Here is a 27756-nt window from a genome sequence, read left to right as displayed (position 1 = left end):
GACATTTTGAGTCGGGGCCTTTCAGACTGCGAATAAAGCAACATTACAGCATGAAGCAGAGAACACTCTTATACTGTACTCTTGGGATGGGTATGCAGTCATGTAAAGGGTAAGCACTACAGTTTTGGATCAGTATGGTTAACCTGATCATATCCTTGCTTATACCAGTCACTGTGTGCTCTGCATACGCAAAGGTTATTTCAGGAAAGATGCCATAGAGACTGGTTAATGTTAAATAGGCTGAGGAACTGTGGTACAAAGACTTAGTCTTCACTATATAATCCTCTATTAAGACTTGTCATTACCTAATATATAGATTACACCGTGTAATCTCCAGCCCCCATTTATTAAGAGAGGGTCTCACATAGCCCAGGTTGGCCTCAAACTAAGGATACAGTTGCAGATAATTTTGAATTTTCCTAATACTGTTTCTACTTCTCAAGTGCTGAGATTACAGGCATGAACCACCACATATGTAACTCTCTAATATATAGCAGACAGCAAGAATCTTCCCTTTCTTCAAGCTACAAAGGGAACAACAACAACAAAAAAGAGACAAGTAGACAAGTGCCTCTAACCTTTAGGACTGACATCTGGGTCTTGACTATGCCAAACTTCCTGTGGAGAGGCATACTTTTTCTTCAGTAGTGTCAAGTTTGCTAAAGCTGTGCTATGCTCAGACTGTGATTTTAAAAGGGACATGTTATTTATTACTTTAGAAAGTTCTGAAGGATTTTTAGAAGTAGCCCAAGACTGTTGGTTTCTCTGTGTAGTTTCCACTTCTAAATGATCACACGGCAAACTTCTAATCCTTCCTAATTCTTTAGACTCAGAAATATATGCTTCGCTGTCTCTGTAAATAGAATGTTTTATTCCCACAGGATAAAATAAAGGACTAGAAACTTGGGTGCTGGATTCTTCTAGTTCATGACACTCAGAGTGATCCTGAGTGGTACTCAACAGCTGGACACTAATGTCACTGCTAGAGATTGGTGATAAGACCTGCTCATCATTTTTGTCTATATGACTTTGCAAAATAAAAGGCTGAGTACCTTTTGAGAACAGGTTACTGTTTTCAGAAGCCGGATTTGTGATTGTGTTTAAAAGATAAGGAATATGTAAGCTTGTATTTATACCTCTGTGTTTATTTGAGAGTGCAACAATACCATAATTAATTGCATTTCCTTGGATAGATTTACTAGTATCTTCTTTGCTGTCCCCTGGTACATCCTCATTCCACTCCTGTGATGAGTCCAAACTGCTCCCTGTGTCACTGTGACACTGCCCCTTTAGTGCTTTTCCAGTGTTTGCATCTTCATGAGGTACTGAATTAAAACCCACACAGGTTCTATCACAGAACTCTGACAACAGAGTCTCATTAGCAGGAAGGGCCTCTTTAGGCTTGCCATCGGCAGACGACAGGAGTGGCAAGTGTTTTCCTGCAGTTTCTTGGCAGCCTATATCCCCACAGCTCTTCTGAACACATGAGTCATCTGTAAGCACAACTTCCTTCTCCCAGCTCTCTGAATCATGGTGAAGTCTGCTGTCTTCTTGTGACTCCTCATCAGTGTCACTGGTCTCAAAGTTGCTCAGATTAAAAGAAATTTCCAAAAATGGCTGCACAGCTTTATGAACAGTATTCAGATTTTCTCTACCAGCATTGCTTTTAGAAACCATGTCTATGATGTCATCAGAGATCTCAGAGTTGGTACTTAGAGAAGATTCGATTTCAATTTGTTTATGTTCTATTTCTGGCAATGGTGACACTGGTCTATACTCCGGTTCCAGTGTTGCATCTACATCTGCCCCCTGAATACCTTCTCGAGTGCAAAGTGACCCTTGCACACGCACCTTCTCATTCTGATTAAAAGGTACTTTGCTACTGTACTGAATGTCAGATTCTGATAATAAATTGACATTTTCTTTACTGCTGTAGCTAACCAGTATGCTGCTGTTCTTACAGAATGAAGGTGCTAAGTTTTCTTCCTGATTCCAGTATTGGCAATTATCTACTGGCTTGTCCTCACTGTATAATTCTCCCTTTTCAGTACAGGTTTCAAAGAGCTCTGACTTTTTTTGTACCAAAAGTTCAGACAAGTTAAAAATGTTCACATCATCTTGGGCTTCCGGTTTGTCCTCTGTATCATTCTCATCTCTAGCAGAACAGGAAGGTGATCTCTGGGAGGGTAAATACCTGGCCCACCTGCTTGTGGTTCTTGTAGGATTTTCTGACTGCTGCTCACAACGTAAATTCCCTGTGCTCCATGTCTCAGCATGGTCTTCCTTTTGCTTAGAAGTAATCTTCAAACACCCCTGTGGTTCTATCTTAGGAAATTGTCCTGTAATCTCACCATGCAGATCCTTCCCGTTAGTTGAGCTGGACTTCAGAAGTGCTAATATCTGGGCTTTGCTTCTGACATTTTGTGAAACTCCAGGACAGTGAGAGTCTAAACCATTTCTTCTTGTGGGTTCACTGGCCAGTAAAGAGTCTGAATGTTTGCTTTCAGAACTGACAGGAAAGCAAAGCTTGTCCTCTTTACCTCGTGTGTCTGTGTTAATCTTGAAGGAAGAAGAAAGAAGTGATAAAGGCGTGTCGCTTCTCTCTGTGTTCCTGAACGTGACAAAACTTCCATTGTCCACTGATGTAGGAGTTATATCTTTCTGACCAACAGTGGAAAACAATGGAAGTGTGCTGGAGAACACGGGGAGAAATCTCGGGTCAGGTGGGCCAGGGTTCGAATCACAAAGAGAGGTAGCGAGTTCACTGTTCTCAGTAACAGTCACTTTCTTTGGCATCTTATATGGTCTTTGAAAACCCTAAACAGATTAAAACAATCGTCAGCTATACCATTATTTCTAAGGAAAATGTGAAATTAATTTGCTAAAAAGAATAACAAATATGTATGCTTTGCCTAAGGTAAATAATATTTAAAGTTTGCTAAATTAAAATACAAACATTTATTAGTAAGACTTTTCTAACTTGGATTTACTTTTGTGTTACCTAAGTAAACAATGAAGCACCATTTTAACAGCAACCTATGATAAAAATGTACTAGTTTTAAAAATAACTTTATAACTATACATTAAAGTATTAGTTTCCACATAGAAACTTACAATAGTCTTCCTTTTTAAGCCAGAGGGCTGACACCCAAGAGATCGGCTGGAGGATACAGGTGTCCTTGGGCCTGACTCCAGGGCTTCTCTAGAGCCATCCGGATCAACAGCTCTGCTTCCAGCAGCTTTGGCCTCCTCAACTGTGATTAAATACCGCTCACTTTCCAAGTCATCTCCAGGTTTCACCTACATTTTCAAAAATAAACATCCAAATTGCATAGTTGGGTGATTTTACATATACCAGCAGGCTCACCAGCAATGAACAAGATGCAGTGAACATTCAACTAAGTTGCTCAAGTAATCAATAAGCAAATCCTTCAACTATTCATTATCATGCACTAGTTAATAATCAAAAACACATAAAAAAGGAAATAATGTAATAAAACCTTCACTAATTTGCTCATTCAGCAGTACATGCGGTGGTGCTCCTAACTCCTGAGGCCCTTTGACACATGCTAAGAACACAAAGATAAGCAGAAAGCTTCCTTTCACTTAGAATCCACACAACTAAATGTCATTTTTAAAAGTCAAAGCCATTAGTTATCAACTCTTCATATTTCATAATTATTTCAAATTATCATAAATTATCACAAATATTGTTAAGTTTGGTTACATACATGTAATCACATTTCCTGAAAAACAGAGCATTGTTTAGTCATTTTATTAATTGCTACCAACTCCTGAGGAAAACACTAAGATCATCAACTTAGAAAATACACCTTTATCATATTAAACATTCACTAATGAAACTACTTAGAATAAAATAACAGTAGCTACATTAATTGAACACCTAACAAGAAAATGCCTCTCCTAGACTCTCTTGTCATAAATCTAAAAGAACAGCCACTATTAATGATACAATTCATGGCTAAGTATCCACATAGCGATAGTAATGGTATGAATTTTAACACATGCTACTATTAGAGGCTCTCTAATTTCCAGACCAACACTCGTCTCTGTTTCTAGATGAAGCGTGGACACAGGTCACGGGCTGTACAGGAGGTGCTTCAGGGTCTGAAAGGAGCCAGAGCAGTTCTAATGCCTTCAATTTCTTTCCTTCTTCAAACACAAGAAAAACACAGAGTATTTGAGGAAATTCTTAAATGGCACTAATTCTACAAAGACTATCAAACCACTGTGTGAAGGCTAAAGACAGAGCTCAGCAGTAGAACATATGTCTCACATGAATGAAGCCTTGGGTTCCATCCCCAGCACAACAAAATCTCACCTAATAGAAGCCAATTCTAGAGTCACATCCTTGATTTGAATATGAACTGCAACCACCATTCTATGAGCACAAACATGCACTAAACCTTTCTGTGCTGCACTCCTGATGTAAACACATCATCACTGTCATAAAAATTAAAATGAAATAATAACTAAAGGCTGATAGCATATAGCACAGCTATAATAAATAAACAAAATACCAGCTATAACTTTCAGTACCAGTACTATAATTACACTATTAAGAACATTCATACAGAAGTATCTATGTAACCTTTTAAATTTCAAGTAAGGTGAAGACATTAAAATACCTCAAGGCACTTAAGAAACAGACTTTCCAAACATGTTCCTTTGTCATCATATAAAATTGCCTGTTAAAAACAAGAAAAAAGTTTTAAAAATATTATTTTTCATTTCTTAAAATTTTCTATAGGAAATCAAAATTTGTCACAGAAGTAAATCATGTAATAAAAGAATTATATACATTCTGTAACTCGCATTTGAAAGTCCATCTATTTCAAATGTTACTGTATCCACTGAGCATGAGAGCTGAGGTACAGTGTAAGAAATGCAAGGAGTCAGGTGCTAGAGAGATGGCTGTTAGTAAAGCATCTATGGACAAACAAAAGGACTGAAGTCAGTTCCCAGCATCGATGTGAAAGCTTGGTATGAGCCTATATCCACAGTAGGAGAAGTGAGGGAGACAGAGCTAGAAGAGGCCTGTCTAGCAAATTGGTGAGCTTCAGGTTCAGTAAAAGACCCAGTCTCAAAACATTAGGTGAATAGAGGACATATAATGTAGACTTCTAGCCTCTCCACATGTCCATCCATACACATGCACCCTTAAAAAAAGAGAAAGAGAGAAATAAAAAAATTGACTCCTACCAGGAAGATTCTTGACTGGAATGGAAGGAAGAGCTGGAATGCATTGAATGAGGCCATTAAGAAATGAGATGGGGCAGGAGAGATAAGTGGTTAAGAATGCATGCCTCTGGGGCTGGTAAGATGGCTCAAAAAATAAGAGCACCAAGTTCTCTTCCAGAGGTCCTGAGTTTAATTCCCAGCAACCACATGGTGACTCACAGCCATCCATGAGAAGATCCGATGCCCTCTTTTGGCCTGTAGATGTACATGTAGCAGAGTATTTATACATTAAATACATAAAACTTAAAAAAATAAAAAAATAAAAAAAGCATGCTTCCAGAAGATGTGAGTTCTGTTCCCAGCACCCATATCAGGTAACACAATTGCCTGTAACTCCAACTCCAGGGAATCCAATGTCTTTATAAATTTAAAGAAAAAAAGATTTTTTTTAAAAAAAGTTCAAAAGCCACATGTGGTGCTGCAGGCCTTTAATCCAGCACTTGGAAGGCAGAGGCAGGTAACACTCTGAGTTCAAGGCTAACCTGGTCTATAGCATGAGAGCTTGCCTCCAAAGTAATTAAGTAAGTGATTAAGGGGCTGGAGAGATAGCTTAGCAGTTAAGAGCATTGACATAGTGGCTCAAAACCATCTGTAATAGGATCTGATGCCTTCTTCTGATGAATCTGAAGACAGTTATAGTGTACTCACGTACTTAAAATAAATAATTTTTAAAAAAGCCTTAGAAACAAATAAATAAATGTAATAGGCTTACATAAATTTAATTTGCAGGCCTAAGGCAAAACTAGTTTTTATTTTAACTTAAATATTCTTTGAAAATAATGTAAATAGGGCTGTGAAATGGCTCAGCGGTTAAGAGCACTGACTGCTCTTCCAGAGGTTCTGAGTTCAATTCCCAGCAACCACGTGGAGGCTCATGATCATCTGTAACGGGATCTGGTGCCCTCTTCTGGCATGTAGGTGTACATGCAGACAGAGACTCCTACATTTAAATAACTAGATAAATAATTTTTTAAAGTACAGTAAATAATCTCTTCCCTATTGAAAAGCCTCCTTCAGTGATAGATTTATAACAATGGTTCTCAACCTGTGGGTCGTGACTCCACTGGCAAATTTCTATCTCTACCAGTATCTATCATAACAAAAGCAAATTATAGTTATGAAGTAGCATTAAAAATAACTTTAGGGTTGGGGTCCCACAACATGAGGAGCTATACTAAAGGGTCACAGCATTAGGAAGGTGGAGAACCACTGCTTTACAATGACAGAGAAGCACAAGAAAGACAATGTGAAGAGCCTTAATACCTTCATTTAAGAAAATGTATTTGATCAGAAGGCCATGACTGTCATTAGTATGTGCATGACATTATCAACTCACAACTAAGTTTCTGTAATAGTTAATATTAAAAAAGATTTAAGGACTAGAGAGATGGCTCAGAGATTAAGAGCACTGGCTGCTCTTGCAGAGGTCCTGAGTTCAATTCCCAGCTACTGCATGGTGGCTCACAACCATCTATGAGATCTAGTGCCCTTTCCTGGTGTGTAAGCATAGATGCAGACAGAACATAGTATACATAATAAATAAATAAATAAATCTTTAAAAATATATATTTAGCTAAAACTAGGTGGTTGCAGCATATGCCTTTAATTCCAGCACTCAGGAGGCAGAGGCCAGGGGATCTCTGAGTTTGAGGTCAGCCTGGTCTACAAAGTTCCAGGATAGCCAAGGCTACACAGAGACCATGTCTCAAAACAAAAAACTTAGCTAGAAAATGGGTCCTGGAATCATGTCTAAGTTCACGAATGACTCCTGCACTTTCATCCAGGACTCCTAGGTAAGAAACTTCATCTGTACCCTCAGTTTCATCATCAGTAAAATAAAGACAAAATGCTTAACTTGTAGGAGAGTTTTGCAATCAAAATTTGTTTGTTTGTTTGTTTGTTTGTTTGTTTTGTTTTTTCGAGACAGGGTTTCTCTGTATAGCCTTGGCTGTCCTGGAACTCACTCTGTAGACCAGGCTGGCCTCGAACTTAGAAATCCGCCTGCCTCTGCCTCCCAAGTGCTGGGATTAAAGTGGTGCGCCACCACTGCCTGGCTTGCAATCAAAATTAACATGCTGATAGCATCATGACCACCTTGTTGTAAGTTTTTTTTTTAAACTCAAAACAAATTAAATAATGTTTACTTACTAAACTTTTAAAATGTACAACAAAACTGATATGAAAATGTCTTTTTCACATCATAGTTATGTGTGGCCATAACTGACATTTTATTATTATTGGGCATTTCCTTAATGCCCAATAAAAAGGCAAGAACACAGCTGTTACAGGCTGTAGTAAACTGCTTGGCACTTACCTTGTTGCCTACATGAGTGATCTTAAGAACTCCATCTTGCCACACTTTGGACTTCTTCATCTTTTGATGAGTATATAGGACCTTATTTCCAAAAGTAAGGAAAACATCATTGCCATTTACACATATTTAATATGTAGTTTACAGGCCATATAAAAAATAAAGATACTCTTTATCAAAATAATAGCACAGGTATGATCACAATAACAGTATCAGTGAAGAGCTGTAGCTCAAGGATAAACTGCAGACTCAGCATCATGAGGCCCTGAGTTTAACCCCCAGCATAAAAAAAAAAAAAAAAAAAAAAAAAGAGAAAAAACAAAACAATTTTAAGTCTGGTAGTACCAAAAGGTAAACGGGAAAAAAAGGGCAAGTAAAAGTCTAAGTTAACTGAACATCAAAAATAATTTTAAACCACCACATCATCAGTGGCAAAGAAACATAGCTATGGGTTACATATTACTTCTTATTTTCATAGCTCTCTGAGTACAGTCCAAAGACAACAGTCTCCTCAACTTTCACAGCATCCGAGTCTGAACAACTACATACTGCTTTTAACTTTAGATTCTGCCGCCATCAGTGGAAGAATGGAGTTCCCAACTGTTATATATGGTGCTGTATTCAATTACAGATTTTTTTTCAAAGATTTATTTATTTTATGTATGTGAGTACACTGTTGCTTTCTTCAGATACAGGAGAAGAGGACTTTGGATCCCATTACAGATGGTTGTGAGCTGGGAATTGAACTCAGAACCTCTGGAAGAGCAGTCAGTCCTCTTAACCACTGAGCCATCTCCCCAGCCCTTCTATTACAGATTGAATACAAATACAAGTGTGAAAAATCCAGCTATTACTAGATCAAATGTTAAAGAAATTTAAAGGAAAAAAAAAATGTCTAGCAATGCATGGGCTGGAGAATTAGCTCAGTTGAAAACTGTCTACCTTACAGGCATGAGGACCTGACTTTGAGCCCTGGAATCTGCATAAAACTCTGGACATGGTAATGCATCCTAAGTGGACACAGGATAACTAGGATCCCTAGTCAATCTAACCTAACTGGCCAAAGAGAGAGCTTGTCTCAAAGGAGATGGATGGCATTTCTGAGGATGGCACATACATGTACTTACACACATGTGCAATTACACAAGCATACATACACATTAATAATCTTCAGAAAGCATCTAACAATGCTACTCTGGTCTATGTTTTCTCCTAATATAGTTATGACTTGGAAAACTTAGTTACTTATCATTAAAAATGTAATTTATATTAAAATATAATGTTATTTTTAGTATTGTAAAATGCTTTTATGTCTATCATAAATAATAAGATAGAAGCTCAACATACAAAACTTATTTAGTGTCTTCACTATTTTTTTAGAGTACAAAAAGGTCTTATGACCAAATAATGTGTCACCATAAACAGAAGTGTCATTGACAGGTCTTAAAGTGAAAAACATTGTTTCGAATGAAGTTTTAACAAAGTTCATTTATAACATGACTTTTATAGCATATACAAATAATAAGTAGGAAATAGGTTTTGCAAATAAACTACAGTACCATATTTGGGATACAAGTATACTAGAAAACTATTCACTGTTTATCTGATATTCAAACTTCATTTTATACCTAGTTTCCTCTTGTTTTGATGAATCTGGTGATGCTAACAAGATACTTGAAAGAGACAGGAAGAAATAAAAGAAGAGGGAAGGAAAAGAGTGAGAAAGGAAGGAAAAAAAATTTTTTTAATTAGTCAGACTTAGGGGCTAGGGGTGAAGCTCAATTAGTACAGTGTTTGCCCAATTGTGCTTGCACGACACTGGTTTGCTCCCCATCACCACATACACAGGATGTGGTTCTATAAGCTTGTAATCCCAGAACTTGGAAGAAAAAGGCATGAGGATCAGACATTCAAGGTGGTCCTCAACTCCATTAGGAGTTTAAGGCCGGCCTGGGATACATAAAGCCTGTCTCTCACCCTCTCCCACCAAATAACAATACTATTAATAAATACGACTTACAATAAATTCTTGACATTCCATTGTTTCTTCTGAGATTATAAACTAGTCAGGTCCAGAGAATAATCAGTTTTTATTCAACATTTATATCCTCTAAAATGAAAAACAGCAAAGAAAGGCCAATCAACCCTGATTAAAAAAAAAAAAAATCAAATACAAAGTTTTTCAATAAATCTTGACTGGAGATGAAAAAACAAAGAATTCCAAGACTATGAAGCCACCAAGAGAAACAAAAGTGTATCTGTAATGGACAGAACTGCATGACACCACACAATGGAAAATAAAGGTAAAACTAAGTAAATTTATAGTTACTAGTAATCCATAAACATCTCTCCAAGTATCTTGCTATATATCAGAAAATAGAGCCGGGCGGTGGTGGCGCATGCCTTTAATCCCAGCACTTGGGAGGCAGAGGCAGGCGGATTTCTGAGTTCGAGGCCAGCCTGGTCTACAGAGTGAGTTCCAGGACAGCCAGGGCTACACAGAAAAACCTTGTCTCGAAAAACCAAAACAAAAACCAAAAAAAAAAAAAAAAAAGATTGTTTTTTTTTCCTTCAACATGTATTTCTCCTTAGAACCCAACTTCAATTTTTTTTTCTGTATCATTATACTAACCACAAGATGGCCCCCTTGTGTCTTATATTTTTCCTGTTAGAGTAATCCTTAGGTATCCAAGAACCAGTTTCAGGACCAGAAATGTCCACATCTGGAGCCAGCCACTTGAGCTCATATACATCACCATAGGTCTTTTTGCATATGATATAGGAGCATGTACATATTCTCTAACAAAAATTAAGTCATTTCTAGATTATGTATATCTAGTGGACTGTAGATGATATGCAAACAGTGAATAACCTGTATTGTTTAAGACATGGTAACAAGGCTGACTTGATGGAACACACCTTTGATTCCAGTGCACAAGAAGCACAGTCAGGTGGATCTCTGTGACTTCAGGCCAGCCTTGTTGCCTGGTTTACCTACAGGGCTCCAGGAGAGTCAGAACTAACTACATAGATAGACACTGTCTAAAAAGAAGAAGAAACAAAGATGATAATTTAAAAAAAAATCTGTATGCTCAGTATTAACAATTTTTTGACTATTTCTCATCTATAGCTGGCTGAATACAGAAACGGGAATTACAGTTACAGAGGGTTGACTATATACCTTAGCCAATATAGCACAGTATTCTAGCATCAAATATACATTATGTAATTCCTCTGCAAGGAAATCTTTTTCTTTTACCCAGTGCTAGGGGCTGACAAGAGGGCCTTATGGTAAACTAGATAATAGTGCTCACACATGTCCAGTCCTCTATGTGTGTCTGAAATATGATCTGGTCAAATTGCACAATCCAGTACTGGCCTCTGGAATAGCTGGGATAAGCAATATACCATCACATCCAGGAAGAAAAATCTCTTGGACAGTGCTGCAGCAGCTACTGTAATGTAACTATCCTGTTACTGGTTAAAAATATAAGGTCAAATTTTGATATCTTGAAATCCTCGATGGTGACCTGAATATAGATACCAAAGTACCACACACATGAGCACACACATATTCAAGTGGTTCCAGGGGCATGATCTGACAACTAGTTAGTTATGAAGATTTTAGGTCCTATGTTTGATCTATTACATTAGAAAGTCTGGCCCTGGAGCTCGACAAACGGTTCTAATAAGCCCTCTTCAGAGACGGTGGCTCCCGACCCGGAAACAGTATGAGCAGAGGCCTGATCCCTAAGCAGCACAGAACAGTGGGCGAGGATGGGGAGGCAGTCATCACTAATCAGATGTATATGACCTTCTGTTAGGCTGAGGAGAGCTTTCCATGAAGACAGCAGGAAGCCGTGGCATAACCTTGCTTTTAGAGAAAAACTGTTACAGTAGCTCAGAACAGCACCGCCAGCTGGGCGGTGGTGGCGCCCACCTCTAATCCCAGCACTTGAGAGGCGGAGGCAGGCGGATTTCTGAGTTCGAGCCCAGCCTGGTCTACAGAGTGAGTTCCAGGACAGCCAGGACCACACAGAGAAACCCTGTCTCGAAAAACCAAAAAACCAAACCAAAACAAAAAACCCAGCACCGCCCAAACCAGTAAAGTTCCCAAACCACGAATGGCCTGTTAAATCACAAATAACAGTACCAATACCTAAAAGAAACACAGCTTTAGTTGCCAAGATTTGACAAATCAAGGTTTTGTGTCACTAAATAATAATGGACCGTTTGTCCTTTGTTAGCCCCTGAAATAACAACCAGGATGGGCCTCGATGGTGACCGCCTCACCCTGAACAGTATCTGCGTCTGGTGGGCCGCTCCTGTGGAGGCGAATCAGTGTCCAAATGCTCTCCCAACCGCGCCAAGACGTCCGGTCTATCCACCCTTCTTGCCTAGAACACCAGAGAGAAAGTCTCCATTTCACCTGCTCAATGACATAAACTCCACTTTCGAATTTCTCCCGCGAACTTGTGTGACGTCATCAAGCAGGGACGCTACCGCTGAGGCCCCCACCGCCACCGCGCTGCTCTTTCCCCGCCCCAGATCCCGCCCCCGACATGCGTCGCCTATGACGTCAGCCACGGACACTGGGCCTCGGACCCGGCTTCCCGTAGTAGGCTGAGAGGAACGCGTCGCTGGTCGGATGACGCAAATTTCCGCCGACTGCAAGGGTCGGGAGACGGAAAGTGTGGAAGAACACAAGCGCTGACCGTGGATCTGGGGACGTGCACGGAGTAAGTCACAAATGGCCTGTAGAGCTTTTCAGACCCGGTGAGGTCTCAGTCCTCTCAGTGCGGTCTCCTGAGGTCCACCCTACATCTGTGGTCGGGTCACCCCGCCCCCCTCACCGCGGTTCCGTTGGTTTGGCTACGTACTCTGCGCGCACGCGCAGTTCCTTGGCGGCCCTTGCAATTCCAATTTTAGTACGGAGGGGGCGGGTCGAGCTTGGTTTTGGGGTGTTTGGGGCACGCCCAGCTTCGGGGGCGCAGTCTGTGCGGAAGTAGGGTTACTTAGAGGAGCTGTGGGTGCTAGGTATGTTGTCTGCCCATAGGACATCAGTTGTGAGAACTTTCATTCTAAAATTAAGTCTTTCTTTTGCTAGTCTTTTCGTCCTGTCGGCCTTGTATAGAAAATGCTGTTGTAGAAGGGGCTAACGATAAATGATGAATTTAAGTTCTGACTGCGGTTATGAGAAACTAAGAGAAAATATGAGTAGTCTTTCGAAGCCGGGCGGTGGTGGGAAATCAGATGGTTTCATAAAACATTCACACTAAAAGATTCATTTGGAGCAAAGTTCCGGGCCACTAGGGGTTTGCCATGAATACAACTTTGGTTCTCAATCTTTTTGGGTACACTTCTTTTTGTTCATAGCCTGGAAAATATTATCGTCGAGTTCCTTTGGAAATTTTACATGTACCCATGGAAACATTTTGTGTGTGATTTTACAAGCAAAACCTATGATTCTTTAAAAAAAAAAATGGTTTTCTTATGTTACATGTAGCATAGCTTACTTCCAGATTATCTATGGCATTCACTGTCTTTGAGCAATGGTACAACTGTAACTTGGTGAAAACATAAAGATGAGCAGGGCGGTGGTGGCACACGCCTTTAATCCTAGCACTTGGGAGGCAGAGGCAGGCGGATTTCTCAGTTCGAGGCCAGCCTGGTCTACAGAGTGAGTTCCAGGATAGCCAGGACTACACAGAGAAACCCTGTCTCGAAAAAAAAAACCAAAAAAAAAAAAAGAAAAAAAAAGAAAACATAAAGATGAAAACCATGATTGCCCAAGTAAGATGTCATCGCTCTGACCAGTATATGTTAACATTCATTTCACCTTTCTACTCTATATTGATCTGATCTTTCCTCCTTTATATGGATTTGTCACACTTAAGTTTACCATATTCATTTATACTTGTACAAGCATGATACATGTTTGCGTTCAATTCCCAGCAACCACATGGTGGCTCACAACCATCTGTAATAGAATCCAGTATCCTTTTCTGGTATGTCTGAAGACAGCTATAGTGTACTTATACACAAAATAAATAAATATATCTTTTTTTTTTTTAATTAGTCTTATAACATCTCATGTATTCCTCAGGTTTCTTTAAACTCCCAGAAGTGTCCGGGACTTCAGATTAAAAATCTCTAGGTCAGAATGTAGTATGAATGGTGACAAAGTATAGAAGCGCCTACTAAAAGATAGACAGTATAAAAGTCAAATATCAATGCTTGCTTACCTACCTAGCTTTGACTAAATTACATAACCTTTCAGCCTCCCTCTAAAAAATTGAAAGAAACTACCAAGTAGTTTTGTCAAGATTTAAAACAATGTTTATAAAAAGCTGGCATTACTACATCATAAGTTCTTTGTTCCAAGACCTTGGTTTTCGTGGGTGTGTATTATTTGTTTATTTGGAGGCAGGGTTTCTTTGTGTAGCTCTGAAACTCACTCTGTAGGCCCGGCTGGCCTCAAACTCAGATCCCAAGTACTGAGATTAAAGTTGTGTGACACCACACCCATTTAACAGTATATTTATGACACCACAAAAAAAAATGATAAGGAATTACTAATGTTGCAAGTTTAGAAATAACCTTCATGGGCTGGAAAGATGGTTCAGCCATTAAAAGCTAGACTCACTACCAAAAATATAAGAAATAACCTTCACAAACCATATCAGTGTTATAGATATGTGAGACAAATGTCTGCAAAGGATAGGTGACTTCTACTGCATCTTATAAGCTCATTATATTCTTTTGTTTGTTTGTTTTTTCGAGACAGGGTTTCTCTGTGTAGCCCTGGCTGTCCTGGAACTCACTCTGTAGACCAGGCTGGCCTCGAACTCAGAACTCCGCCTGCCTCTGCCTCCCAAGTGCTGGGATTAAAGGCATGCGCCACCACTGCCCGGCAGCTCATTATATTCTAATGGCAGTTGTAGAAAACATTAAATGAGGGTAAGGGCCATTTCAAAAATCAGATTAATAGGATTTAGTGAAAGATTGGTAAAAATAACATGGCATCATGTTTTCCACAGCACTTTCACTCCCCTCCTTGGGTTGTTTGTTTGTTTTTTGTTATATATTTATTTTGTTTGAGCACACTATAGCTGTCTTCAGAAGACACCAGAAGAGGGCATCAGATTCTATTACAGATGGTTGTAAACCAGCATGTGGTTGCTGGGAATTGAACTCAGGACCTGTGGAAGAACATCAGTGCTCTTAACTGCTGAGCCATCTTTCCAGCCTAAGAGTCTTTTTTTAAAAACTTATTTAATATATGTGTGTGTGTATAAATGCATGTGTGTGTACCTATGCCACAGAAGTTGGAAGAATGCCTTGGATCCCCCTTGGAGCCAGAGTTATAGGAGGTTGTGAGCTTTGAGTTAGTGCTAGAAACTGAACCTATGTCCTCTGTGCAAGAGCAGTAAGTATTATTAACTACATCTCTGTAGACTTCTCCACTACAGAGTTTTTAACTGCCTAAATTACATTTTTTTAATTAATCTTCATAGTAACCCTATTATATAGATAAGATTTGTGTCCACATTTCATGGACCACAGAAATGAGAAAACTTGTTCAAAACACATACAGACATGGTTTGGTCAACTTGGTGAATTAATGTTAGCATTAGTGAGAATAGCTAAATTTTGGTTGGAAACAATACATTTCCTTTGAAATATGTGGAATGGCAATATAATTATCCTTTTTTTTTTTTTTTTTTTTTTTTTTGGTTTTTCGAGACAAGGTTTCTCTGTGTAGCTCTGGCTGTCCTGGAATGTCCTGGAACTCACTCTGTAGACCAGGCTGGCTTCGAACTCAGAAATCCACCTGCCTCTGCCTCGCAAGTGCTGAGATTAAAGGTGTGCACCACCACCGCCTGGTAGCAATATAATTATTCATTACTACAGGACCTTGGGAAAGTACAAACAGGGTTAGGAGTATAGCAAGGGCTGAGGAATAGTTCAGTGGTAGGATGTGGAAAGCCATGGAGAGAAAGCATCAAGGAGAAAGACAGACAGAAAGTGGGTAAAGACGAGGGAGCTCTGTAAACCAAAGGTATAGCCGTTTAACTAACTGGTTTTCTTTAGGCCTGGAGTAGGGAAGCTAAATTGTTCTATAGTTTGTGTGACTTTCTGTTTGGTCTGTAACTTGTTCTAAATTGAAGGTGTATTTGATCACCCTGACCTAGAATATGGTAAGGTACAAAAGTAACCCTTATGAGAAACAGGAAGAATAGCCTCTGGGCTAAGACAGTGGAACTGTGAACGTTTGTGTTTTTGCAGTTCTGTCTGCTCTGCTTTGCTTTTGGCCTTGGGGCTAAAAGTGAGTGAAGAGTAGTGTAGCTGTGGATTCCACTCACTATACCTTACATCAGAGTCTCTCAGCCTTCCTAATGCTATGGCACTTTAATACAGTTCCTCATGTAGTACTGACCCACAAGCATAAAATTACTTGTTGCTGCTTCATGACTGTAATTTTTGTTATAAATAGTAATGTAAATATCTGATATTCAAGATATCTGATATGTGAGCCCCAAAGGTGTCTAACCTACAGGTTGAGAACCACTACCTTAGATGGTGGGCTTTGACAGGAAAAGAACTGGAAAGCTAAAGTCTGCCCTTTATAATTAACAGTTAGCAGTGAAACTTTTTTATACCTTACCACCTTAGAAAAGAACTTAATACCTTATTTTCATTACATAGAACAGGACATTCAAAGAGGTCCACCTGCCAGTGCCTAATGAGTGCTAAGGAGTGCCTAGCTACAGGTACTTAAGGCCTCTGCTTCTATATACTTATAGTGGGTTAGATAGATAACAAAACTCTATTTTGCTATTTTGCAAAAGGGCAAAATCTTAAGAGTGTGTGTGACTGGCCAGGACCCCTCAGAAAGGCTAGATGAGAAGGGAGGCTAAGATGGGAGGGAGTCCAGTCACAGGGTAGATCCAGAAAGGGCAAACTTTAAGACAGATGAAAAGGTCAGGTAGGTAACCATTGGGATTAGGCAGACACTGAGCTCATCGGAATTCCATTTGCATGGTAGGATAGTTAACTTGTACACCTTCAAAATTTGCACTTGCTTTTAAAACATACTCTGAAAATCAGGTGGACATGCAGCTGCAGAGCCTCATCTGGAACCTCACTTTTGCCCTTGCAGAATGGAAACTGAAAACCAAAAAACTATGGAAAGCACTGAGAAGAGAAAAGAAGAAAAAAAGAAGCGATCACGAGTTAAACAGGTGCTTGCAGATATTGCTAAGCAGGTGGACTTCTGGTTTGGAGATGCAAACCTTCACAAGGACAGGTTCCTGCGAGAACAAATTGAAAAATCTAGAGATGGATGTAAGTTTTTCCTAATTTTTAAGTCCCTGTAAACTGTAAATTTATAAGTTTAAAATGATATTGAATTCCAGTGTAATCATCCCATTAATCCCCATTTTACATAACTAGATGTGGACATTTCTCTCCTGGTGTCTTTTAACAAAATGAAGAAGCTGACAACTGATGGGAAGCTAATAGCCAGAGCACTGAAAAGCTCCTCTGTTGTAGAGGTAAATCCTGTTCCATTTCAACCCACCCACCCACAAGCCACCCTCCCACATCCAATTAATTACTGACTTTATTTAGCTTTATTTTGTTTTTTATAAAGTTGGACTTAGAAGGGACCAGAATCAGGAGGAAAAAACCCCTGGGTGAGAGACCTAAGGATGAGGAAGAACGCACAGTATATGTGGTAAGAAATGACACAACTTCATTCTAGTTTCCATTTATTGATAAAATGTAGGAACTTTTAAAATGTTCATGCCAAGTCTGATTTATTATAGGAGTTGCTCCCCAAAAATGTTACTCATAGCTGGATTGAGAGAGTATTTGGGAAATGCGGCAATGTGGTTTACATAAGTATTCCACACTACAAGTCTACTGGGGATCCTAAGGGATTCGCCTTTGTGGAGTTTGAAACAAAAGAGCAAGCAGCAAAAGCCATTGAGGTATGTACTTCTTTCTATGGGGCCCTGTAAAGAAACAAGACAAGATTAGCACAAGCAAGACACAAGATTAACAAGAATAACTGAATTTTGCAATCGTTTCAGTTTCTGAACAACCCACCAGAAGAAGCACCTAGAAAGCCTGGCATATTCCCCAAGACAGTGAAAAACAAGCCCATCCCTTCCTTACGAGTAGCTGGTGAGTGCTTACTTAGGTTGTTAGCCAAGTAAATAATAAACTGTGACTATTATAATCAACTATGACGTTGTTACAGAAGAGAAGAAAAAGAAAAAAAAGAAAAAAGGCAGAATAAAGAAGGAAGAGAGTGTGCAGGCCAAAGAGTCAGCTGTGGACAGCAGCAGCTCGGGTGTGTGTAAATCCACGAAGAGACCAAGGACTGCCTCTGAGGGCTCTGAAGCAGAAACCCCAGAAGCCCCAAAGCAACCTGCAAAGAAAAAGAAAAAGCGGGACAAGGTTGAAACATCGAGCTTACCTGAAGTCAGGGTAGGGAAGAGGGAGAGAAACAGCGCCGAGGACGAAGACTGTCTAGCCCCAAGGCCAAAAGCAAAGAAAAGGGCTCAGAAGGATGGTGTTGGCCAAGCGGCTTCTGAAGTCTCCAAGGAGAGCAGAGGTACCGTGGCAGTAGGGTTACACAAATGTTTTAGCAACTCCACAACAACAATCTTACAGAAATCTTTCTCTAGACTTAGAATTCTGCTCTACGGAAGAGGAGAAGGAGACGGGAGATGGGAAAGGTGACTCGCTCTCAAAGGTGAAGAGGAAGCATAAGAAGAAACATAAGGAGAGGCACAAGATGGGCGAGGAGGTTATACCATTGAGAGTGCTGTCTAAGTAAGTACTCATCTCTCCATGGCCACTGACACAGCTCCATCACCATTGCTAAAGTGCAATTCCAATTTCTATTCAACAGAGTTGCATGTTAGCAACAGTAACGGCCTTGGTCTATCTATGCAGCACAATGAAGGTTAAGTAGGAGCCACCACACTCAAACATGGAAGCACTTATTTTTAAAGGCACAGCAAGGGCCTCCATGTTAAAGTAAAGGAGGCCCCTTAAGCATACTTCAGTGAGGTTTACAAAAAATGAGAATACAAAGGAAAACTTACCATCACCAAAACATGGAAGCACTTACTTTCTTAGTTCCAAAGCAAGTACAACCACGTTTAAGTGATGGGAAGCCCAGTCTTTTTACAAATTAATTCCCTTAACCAACAGCATTTTAAAGAAAATGTTGACCAGTTTTGAAGACACCCCCACTGAAACATGGAAGCACTTGCTTCAGTTTAACACAGCAGGTAATCCCATGTTAAAGCAGAGGGGACTCCCATCACTCCTAAGTTAGCTTTTCCACTCCAAGCGAACCTTGAATTCACTTCTACTAAAACATGGAAGCACTTACTCTTTAGAGGAGACAGAAAGCATTCCCATGTTAAAGTTGAAGGGAAGCCACTCACCAGGCAACTTGTTAAAATACAAGAGCAACCCCACGGGAAAGTGAAGTGACCCAGGCTCCAGAAATAGTCTTTACCTTGGAGACCGGCTTCCAAAGAATCTTGTTCTCTCCTTGGAGGGTGGAAGAAGACAGTGACTTCAGAACACTTGTATTTATACTGCTCCTAACTCCTGAATTCCTTTTGGCTTCTATCTCAGAGAATCATTACAAGACCCTTTGTTATTTTAATGTATCAGCTCTCAGGGAAAGTAGACCCTGGGGATCCTGGGTAGGTCTGGATTTTTTTTTTTTTTTCCTTTTTTGAAGTAAACAGATGTCAATGTTAACTGCTAAAACCATTACCACAAGATATCCTCGCTTTTAAAAAAAAATCTCCTATCAGCCCGTTTGATGGCACAGATTAGGGTAACAATGAGCTCTCCTACAGAGCCGAGAGCTGCACTGTGCTTCCCTGGAGGAGCCCTCGCTGTTTGAAGATACATCTACATGTTAAATGTATGTAAATAAATAAATTGCTTCCATGGGGTGTTTTTTTCTTCTTAGAAATTCCTTTAGATTCAAGTAAATCCTAAGGAATGTTATCTCTCAAATTGGAAGCAATTTGAAAAATCTTTAAATTTTAGTCTCTTTTCCTCCAAGTTGCCTGATTTAGTGATTGTTACTTAAGGGAAGTGACTCAAAAGTGATTCTACAATTAAATATTAGAAACAACTAGGAAACTCAAGCACTTTTCTTGAGTGTTAAGAAAAACTTCCTTTGTGTGTTTGCTAGATAGATTGATGGTGTAGCAAACAATGTAAATATATGCCTTAAAAGAAAGGAAAGTTGGAAAGACTTGGAGATACTGTGAACAACTTCATTTAGATCAACTTCAGATTCCTAATTGAGTCATCTTGTCACTGTAGTAGCTCAATTTTTGTTTTACAGGACTGAATGGATGGATTTGAAGAAAGAGTATTTGGCACTGCAAAAAGCCAGCATGGCTTCTCTAAAAAAAACAATCGCTCAAATAAAATTGGAGTCGGAAATGGAAACAGACTGTAAAGCGCCTGGTAAGTCTACAGGGGGATGGAAAGAGCAAGCTCACATAGTGGCCTTCGGTTATTTACACATTGGTCTATGAATATTTTCAGGGGTGGTTTTATTTCAGCGATAGAGTGGCTTCCCTAGTTTTAAGCGGACCATTATCCCCCAAAAAAATGTTTTGGAAAAACATGTGGAGGTTTATATTACACAGTAGGTTTTAATAGCCTACTTAGTCTTTCCCTACATTACCTGCAAGCTGACTCTCAAGAGTGCCTGGAGGTAGGCATGACTGAAGTTTTAGTGGATGGTGTGCACCAAGCAGGAACATGTTAAAACACGGTTCTCAATCATTGTAGTATTAGTAAAGATTTTAAGTTCTTACAAATTATACTACAAATTCTCCCATTTGAATAGTATACTTTGAATATTCTTATTTTTATATTGACGAATAATCAGGTTTTATTCTTTGGTTTAGAGGTATAATGCCTTTTATTCCATGTTGATTCCAATGAGCAGTGTGATTCCTTAATATTTACAGTTTTAAGTTTTTTAAATTAGGCTGAGAAGTCACTGCTGCTGTTGTAGAATAGTGCTCCTTGTGTGAATCGTCAGGAGTGAGAATGTTACCTCTGCCTCCTTCCTCTTCACAGCAGCAGGCAGTGCTCAAGAGTGCTCCACCCAGGAGAAGGTGAGTGCACAAGGCCCACAGTTTGTGACTGGAGTGATTGTGAAGATCCTGAGTGGAGAGCCTCTACCTGGCAGGAAACAAGTCAAGGTAACATTTATGAACCCTGTGTGAAATGTTTTCAAAATATATGGAAAATAAAACAACTCCAGTCAGAATTTGTACCTCTGATAAACCACTTGTAGAGTCCATGGTAACTGATAACTGGTAGGTTTACTCTAAATACCACAGTTCCTCAGGAAGTAACATATGCTTGCATCCAACAACCTGAATACCTTTCTTGTTTCACTAATCATTGCTGTCTGTGTAGTTGAGTGGAGAATGATATAGTGATTCTAACTTGGAGTTGTTGAAATAATATAAAATGTATTCAATATTATGCTTTGAAAGAGTTTTTCTGTTTATAAAGATATTTGATACCATTTTTTGTTTGTAGGTCGACAGTTTTTTTCAAGACAGGCTTTCTCTGTGTATCCATGACTGTCCTTGAACTCTGTAGACCAAGCTGTTTTGCCAGTCCCAAATTCTATAAGCCTACATCTGAAAATATGGTAACGATACAGAATTTAGATTAATAACCTAAACAGATGTCAGTAAGGAAATGCTTTGCAAGCATGGACGCCTTGATTCAGTCCCAAGCACATAAAGGAGAATTTTGTAAAGCAACAGTTTAAAGTCCTGTAATAATTAGTTTTTCTGAAACAAAAACTGAGCTCTGTTGCTTGTCACTGATTACCAGATTAGTTTGTCATTATATGGGTTTTAAATTAGGAGATCAGCCTGACTTTATAATAAGTAAATAGTAAATATCTTTTGAACTGTAGTATCGAAACTACCTGAAAAATCGGTTATAAAAGTCTTATCACTAATAGGGAATACATTACAATTTCATCAACTTAACTACAGACTAGTCTCTTGCTGTGTATCTTACTTAGTAATGATTAACTAGATAAAAACATTGGAAGATTGCCAGGTTTGAGTCTCTCCAGTTCTTTTTTTTTCTTGATTGATTGAGGAAACATTCTTCAGTAAGGGTGTTCTTATATTACAGAATATTGTGTATTAAGGGTGAGTTTCTGTCTTTTAAAGACCCATAAATCTCTATTCTCCTTTACAATTAACTAATACTACGGTATTTTATCTATTAGTAGTATTTTAAAATACTCCTAATTTTATCCTACAATGTCTAAAATCTCTATTGTTTCTATGACATTTTAAAGGAATTTGAGTTCTTGTGCTTAGAAAATTCTGTTTTAAATTAATCAGGGTTTCTTTATTTCTTTAGTTTTAATGAGGGAAATTTAACAATAAGATTGCTGTGACATTCCTGCATAAATGCATTGTGTTCTGTGGAGAACCTGGTGTGAGAAAAAATTGATTAAGAATGCAGGAATCTCCTTAATTAGCCCTCACAGCGGGTGTTATAGGTAAAACTCTGGCTTGCTGGGTGACCTCCGCTTGCTTAGAAAAGGTTACTTAGGTATTTTATCTAAAACTGAGAGCTGTTGGGCTGTGTTTCAGTAAACCTACCCAAGAGCCCTAGGGTTTCTGTTAGTTATTGTAAAATGGTGAATGCTGGCTCTCTGTGTTCTAAATCACACATGGTGTTGTGGAGGTGAGCAAGACTCAACTTCTCCAATCCTGCCTTTCTTTTATTTCAATCTTCCTGGTACTAACCTCCTTCCAGCTTGCTGAGGGGTGAAACATTTATATATTACGCTACTTAGTGGACCCCTGTCAGTTCATATTTTAAAGACACGTCCAAGAGGATGAGCTGCAGTAATTTGCAATGAGTTGTTAAATTGCTTCTCATTTTTGTGTAAATGCATTTGTAGACTATTTCTGTATGTCGTATGTATCTACCCATCAACTACAGAGTAGCTTGATAGGATACATTTGACAACCTCTGTGGTTACATTCATTTATTGTCAAACGTTCTAAGTGTGATTTTTAAGTTTTCATACTTCTTTCCCATATAGGATATTTTGGCCACGATCTCAGAAGTTGTTTACATTGATTTGCTAGAAGGAGATACTGAATGCCATGCCCGATTCAAAACCCCCGAGGATGCTCAGGCAGTAATGAATGCACAGACTGAAATTAGAAAGAAGCACTGTTGGAACCTGGAAGTTCTTTCTGGTAAAACCTGATTGTGTTTCTAGTAAACAGTTTTATTGGGAATTATTTTACTTGTTCTGCACTGGGCCAATGGAACTAACTTTCTTCTCCCAACACTCGTGCTGTCGAGGTAGAGTGTGTATCACTCTGTGATTAGAGCTTTTGCTTCTTTTTAAGGTGATCACGAGCAAAGGTACTGGCAGAAGATTTTGGTAGATAGACAGGCCAAACTTAATCAACCTCGGGAAAAGAAAAGAGGCACAGAAAAGGTAAGGGGAATGGTTACATGCATCTCCTGACAGTAGTAATGAGTGAGGATAAATTCACTTTGGGTTTCCTATTAGAGAATACTGTTTCAGACTGAAAAAGAATACAGATTTCTTCTCCTTTCAAAGTGGATGAAATTAAGATCCTTTGCTTACAAGGATCCATAATTGTAATTGCATTTTAAATATACATGGTCCTGATTTGGAGCTACTGGGTTTTGTAGTTTGAGGATAAGTGCTTGAAGAAAGATTATCTTCTGTACAGGCTTGATACATGTAAGGTTTCTGATAGCAATGAGAAGTGTTACTATTTTTTATGATAATAAGTGGCCAGAGCAAATGTAAATAATTTAAACAAACTGGGCTGGAGAGATGGCTCCGAGGTTAAGGGCACTGACTGCTCTTCAGAGGTCCTGAGTTCAATTCCCAGCAACTTCATGGTGGCTCCCAACCATCTGTAATGGGATCTGATGCCCTCTTCTGGTATATCTGAAGACAGCTACAGTGTACTCAGATACATAAAATAAATATATCTTTTTAAAAAATTAAAACAAACTGATTCATTCAACAATTTTATTTCTATAATATGATAATGTAATATGTTGCTTACTGAGAATGGCATTTATTCTTTGAAAGCAGGTGATTATTCTTTTAAATATTGTTGTAGTCAAAGTGCTTAGAATAGACTGTTAAGAACTTTGAAAGACCTGGTTCAGATTTCCTATGCATATTGGCTTTGTGTGGTTTCATCTTCCTCCTTTGGCATTGCTGATGATTGACAGGACATTGGCCACTGTTGATCTTTGTCAAGTTGTTTTCTTCAGTGGAGACTGTTCTTGCTGAGATGGGGAGGCCTCCTTCCTTCCTTGGGGTTTTTCCTTCTTGAAGGTGTGAATTCCAAAACTTGTTAAAGATGTTCAGATGTTAATGTCACTAATGTAGAACAGATAAGTGATATTTATTCTTCTAATTGGTGTGAAGGTTTGTTTGTATTAGGTATACTTTTTAAAACTCGTAATTAAAACTTTATTTTTAATTTTAGAAATTGTTTAATGTTCCTCTTAGTCTCAAGCAAAAAAATAAACATTGCCTATCGTATTTTATAAAATTAAGCTGGATAGCAACAACAAAACAGTTACTCTTTCTGAGTTCATATGCTTCATTATAAGGGTTGCTAGCATGATCTAGGTAGGAACAACTGAAACTAGATAGCTGACTTCACAGATTACATTTCAGTGGAGCTGCCACGCAGTTAGAAGAAAGGGAACCACAACTAACCGTTTGCCGATCTAACTTGTTTTCTGGTGCTGGAGATTGAACTCAGCTCCTTAAGGGTGTTAAGGAGTGCTTACTCTGCCACTGTGGACTACCTGCCAGAGCTGATGCTCTCTGTACTCCTGCAAATAGAGTAATTGGCATGAAGAGTGCATTCCCCTGTTCTCCCTTAGCTTGCAAAAGCAATACCAGTGTGTCACAGAAGACTAAACAGGTAGCTTTCACATCTACGAAAGAGAATTCAGAAATGCAACATTCTAGGCTAAAGTAATGGGAAGTTATGACTTGTTTTTTCTGCCCCAGGTCATGGTGGGATGTGCTTTAACTTTGACTTCTTATTAAGTCAGGAATGTGCCAAGCCTTAAGGTGCTAGGGGAGTATTCTTTCACTCCCAGCCTGAAATAAAACTTTTTATTTCTTCTCTTCAAGGAATTAAATATTCTTTAATTATTTTAATTGTATTTTTAAATTTCATGTGGATGTGTCTGGAAGTTAAAGGGCAGCTTGTTCTCAATCTCTACTATGTGGGGTCCCAATAAAGGACGTGCCCTTATCCCAGAGGCACCTCCTGCCACCCACATTTTTTAGATGTTTGACTTTGTTTTTAATCAAAATGGACTTTCACTGGAATTACTTCTGGATATTACCCAGCTAAAGGCAGAATTCCTGTTTAGGAACATATCACTAGTGTGCTAGGCTAGCCAGAATTTTTAGTCTTGCCATTTGTAAACAGTGTTTTAATTGAATCCTGTCATGGCCTCCTGTCAACAGGTATGACATCAGATTTGATTCATGGATTAAGTGATTGACACAAGATTCCTTATATCTCATGGTGACCTCAAGCTCACTGTGTAGCTGAGAAAGGCCTTGCTCTTCTGATCCCCTAAAACTAAGCTAGAGCTTTTTTTTTCTGCTAAGGAAACTTTGCTGGCTGCCTGCACCTGCAGTCCCAGCTACTCAGAAGGTGGATGAGTGTTCTTCAGGCCAGCTCGGGTTACACAGAGACTCCGATGCAGAAAAGCAATAGCAACTGCTTTGGGAATGCGCCAATCTGTTGTCTTCTGTGTTTCAGAAAATCTTATTTCCTCCTTTTAAAAAATACATATTCTTATATTTTATATAATATGTAATGTATATTTTAATTTGTAGTTTTTTAATCCTAATTTTTCATTTGTAAAGCAAATTTTAAGCTTTTAGAAGGTGTAATTGGCACAAAAGAATTGTAACATAAGGTAGGTAGATGTGGAAAGGTCAGCCTGGTCTTCATTGTGAGTTCCAGAATAGCCGAGGCTATAACAAAACAGAAAAAGAATTCTGTATATTAGAGGTAGAGCGAAAGAAAAGAAACCTGGTGTGGTGGTGCACACCTTAAATGCCAGGACTCTGGGCGGCCTAGTCTATATAGCAAGTTATAGCCCAAACAGGATTACAAAGGAAGACTTTACCCAAAATAAATACACAGACATATAGACAGACAGATATGCTGGGCATGGTATCACATAATTTTTATCCTGGTACCCTAGGGACAGAAGCAGGTGAGTTCAAGGCCGTCATAGTCTGCAGAGCACATTTCAGGACAGCCAGGGATACACAAACCCTGTCTCAAAAAAAAAAAAAAAAAAATAGGAGCTGGAGAGATGAGAAGGCTCAGCGGTCAAGAGCACTGACTGCTCTTCCAGAGGTCCTGAGTTCAGTTCCCAGCAACTGGTGGCTCACAACCATCTGTAATGGGATCCGATGCCCTCTTCTGGTGTGTCTGAAGACAGCCACAGTGTACTCATACATAAAATAAATAATTCTTTCAAAAAAAAAGTAATAATAATAATAAATTAGTGTACAGAGTTGCTGTGCACTGTAGTCACGTCACTGCTTGAGTTATCCTTCCAGTAAGTAGTTTGTTCTTTGGGGTTTTTTTTGGTTTTGCCCTTTTTATTTGTTTTTCTGAGAACAGGGTCCTATTGTGTGACTTAGGCTAGCCTTGAACTCACAGAGATCCCTCTGCTATTAGAGTGCTGGGATTAAAGAGATAAGTCACCGTGCCTGGCTGATAAACAACATGTACAGCAAACTTGAGAAGTGCACAGCCTAGAAACATGACATCTCATTCAAATCATAGATAAATCTTTAATCACAGTGTAATTAAGGGTCTCACAGCATTTACTCTTAGAAATTAATATCCAAGTCCAGGAAGTATACAAAATAATGCTAAGGAGTGGCTCTTCCTAAGAAAGGCTAAATGACAGGAATGAGTGACGTCACTGAAAGATTTTGAATAACGAACCGTAATTGGAGGGAAATGGAGGCTTTTGAAAGTTAAAGTCTATTTCATAAAAATCTTCCCGTTTTCTGTAAATTGATTTGATCAAACGTAATGATCTTATTTGTCTTTCTACCCCAGCTTTTAAAAGTGTTCCTCAGCCTGATTGTGGTGAGGCTTTCAGAGTGATGCTTGTTCTTCATTTTGGAATTCCCTAGACATTCTAATTTCTCACCTTCTCTCTAGCTAATCACCAAAGCTGAGAAGATTAGACTGGTTAAGACTCAGCAAGCCAGTCAGCACATTCGATTCTCTGAGTATGACTGAGAAGACTTGGGCTTCCCTTGCTGAAGCGTTCTTAGTACCAGGCTGCTTGATGGATGTTGTGCTGAGATCTGCATTAGAAAAGAAAAGGAAAAACCTTGGCTCCTCAATGTGTCCATAAGACTTCTCTAATGACAAGTGCATTATATGTCAGATTTTTTTCAATGAACACCCTTATTTGTTGAAATTATGCCAGTCAACTTCAGATGATTTCATAAATAAATGTGTTTTGAACATAATTGTTTTGTTTTTATTTACAAAATATATAATTACAAAAATAAAAATGCAGGGTTACCAGATGCAAACTAACTGTAACTTAATTTTCCCTTCTGTTTTTTTCTCATCTTTCCTTCCGTTAAGTAGCAGACTGTACCAAATGTTTCTTATGAAGATGTTGAATTTTAAAAGCATTGAGTTTCTCATAAATAGACATTTTAGTTAGTTGATGCACCAGGTACTATGAGCTTAGAGGGAGTCTGAGAATCGACCTTAAAAGAAAACAGAAGTCTTATTTTTCCAGAAACTGGCAAGATTCAAGTAATTAACTTATTTCCAGAAGCATATTTACAGTGTCTATGAAGGACGGCATCCTAGACTTCATCAGAATCTCCTGAAAGTGTTCTATGTTTGTTTCTCAGGCAGTGCAGTATTACTGCTTCCACTGGTGTTGACCCATTGCCTGCAGGAGTGGCAGTCTCTGCATTGCATGCGGCCTGTGGTCAGGCCTCTTCTGTCACTGGCCCACAAGGAGGGCCACTGGCTAGG

General features: G+C 39.0%; 2 protein-coding genes across 7 annotated transcripts in view; one reads left to right on the top strand and one right to left on the bottom strand.

Moving 5' to 3' along the window:
- The window catches only part of Zgrf1 (zinc finger GRF-type containing 1), a 60787-nt gene extending 48719 nt beyond the window's left edge, over nucleotides 1-12068 (bottom strand). Inside the window, exons 1-6 of one of the 3 annotated variants that reach the window (XM_076933238.1) lie at nucleotides 12003-12068; nucleotides 9594-9683; nucleotides 7577-7657; nucleotides 4650-4709; nucleotides 3115-3300; nucleotides 579-2817 (exon numbers count right to left, since the gene is read on the bottom strand). In XM_076933238.1, the coding sequence (XP_076789353.1) occupies nucleotides 579-2817; nucleotides 3115-3300; nucleotides 4650-4709; nucleotides 7577-7657; nucleotides 9594-9614 (2587 nt within the window). In that variant the 5' untranslated portion in view covers nucleotides 9615-9683; nucleotides 12003-12068. Of the gene's footprint in view, nucleotides 1-578; nucleotides 2818-3114; nucleotides 3301-4649; nucleotides 4710-7576; nucleotides 7658-9593; nucleotides 9684-11866 lie in introns of all 3 variants that reach the window. The other 2 variants (XM_076933237.1, XM_076933239.1) reach the window with 2 other exon arrangements.
- A 74-nt stretch (nucleotides 12069-12142) lies between these two features.
- On the top strand, nucleotides 12143-27230 carry Larp7 (La ribonucleoprotein 7, transcriptional regulator). 4 transcript variants are annotated; one of them, XM_076933240.1, is made up of 13 exons: nucleotides 12143-12312; nucleotides 16737-16921; nucleotides 17030-17130; nucleotides 17229-17312; nucleotides 17404-17568; nucleotides 17671-17764; nucleotides 17844-18197; nucleotides 18271-18418; nucleotides 19968-20092; nucleotides 20717-20841; nucleotides 22731-22890; nucleotides 23047-23138; nucleotides 26914-27230. In XM_076933240.1, the coding sequence occupies exons 2-13, from the start codon at nucleotides 16738-16740 to the stop codon at nucleotides 26992-26994; spliced, it is 1713 nt and encodes a 570-aa protein (XP_076789355.1). In that variant the 5' UTR covers nucleotides 12143-12312; nucleotide 16737; the 3' UTR covers nucleotides 26995-27230. The 4 variants fall into 4 exon arrangements, with proteins under 4 accessions (XP_076789355.1, XP_034357203.1, XP_034357201.1 ...); XM_034501312.2 differs by having other exon boundaries at nucleotides 17841-18197; nucleotides 20720-20841; XM_034501310.2 differs by having other exon boundaries at nucleotides 17841-18197.
- The last annotated feature ends 526 nt before the right edge of the window (nucleotides 27231-27756 follow it).

The sequence above is a fragment of the Arvicanthis niloticus genome, chromosome 4 (assembly GCF_011762505.2).
Source record: "Arvicanthis niloticus isolate mArvNil1 chromosome 4, mArvNil1.pat.X, whole genome shotgun sequence".
In the NCBI taxonomy this organism is placed as follows: Eukaryota; Metazoa; Chordata; class Mammalia; order Rodentia; family Muridae; genus Arvicanthis; species Arvicanthis niloticus.
Note: the sequence above shows the minus strand (reverse complement) of the source record. Positions and strands in the feature narration are given on the sequence as shown.

Excerpts from the sequence above, each read along its gene's own strand:
- Larp7 (XM_034501310.2), top strand. The coding sequence starts at position 16,738 with ATGGAAACTGAAAACCAAAAAACTATGGAAAGCACTGAGAAGAGAAAA. Across the intron at positions 18,419-19,967 it reads CCATTGAGAGTGCTGTCTAA|GACTGAATGGATGGATTTGA; the intron begins GTAAGTACTCAT and ends TTTGTTTTACAG. Across the intron at positions 23,139-26,913 it reads AGAAAAGAGGCACAGAAAAG|CTAATCACCAAAGCTGAGAA; the intron begins GTAAGGGGAATG and ends CCTTCTCTCTAG.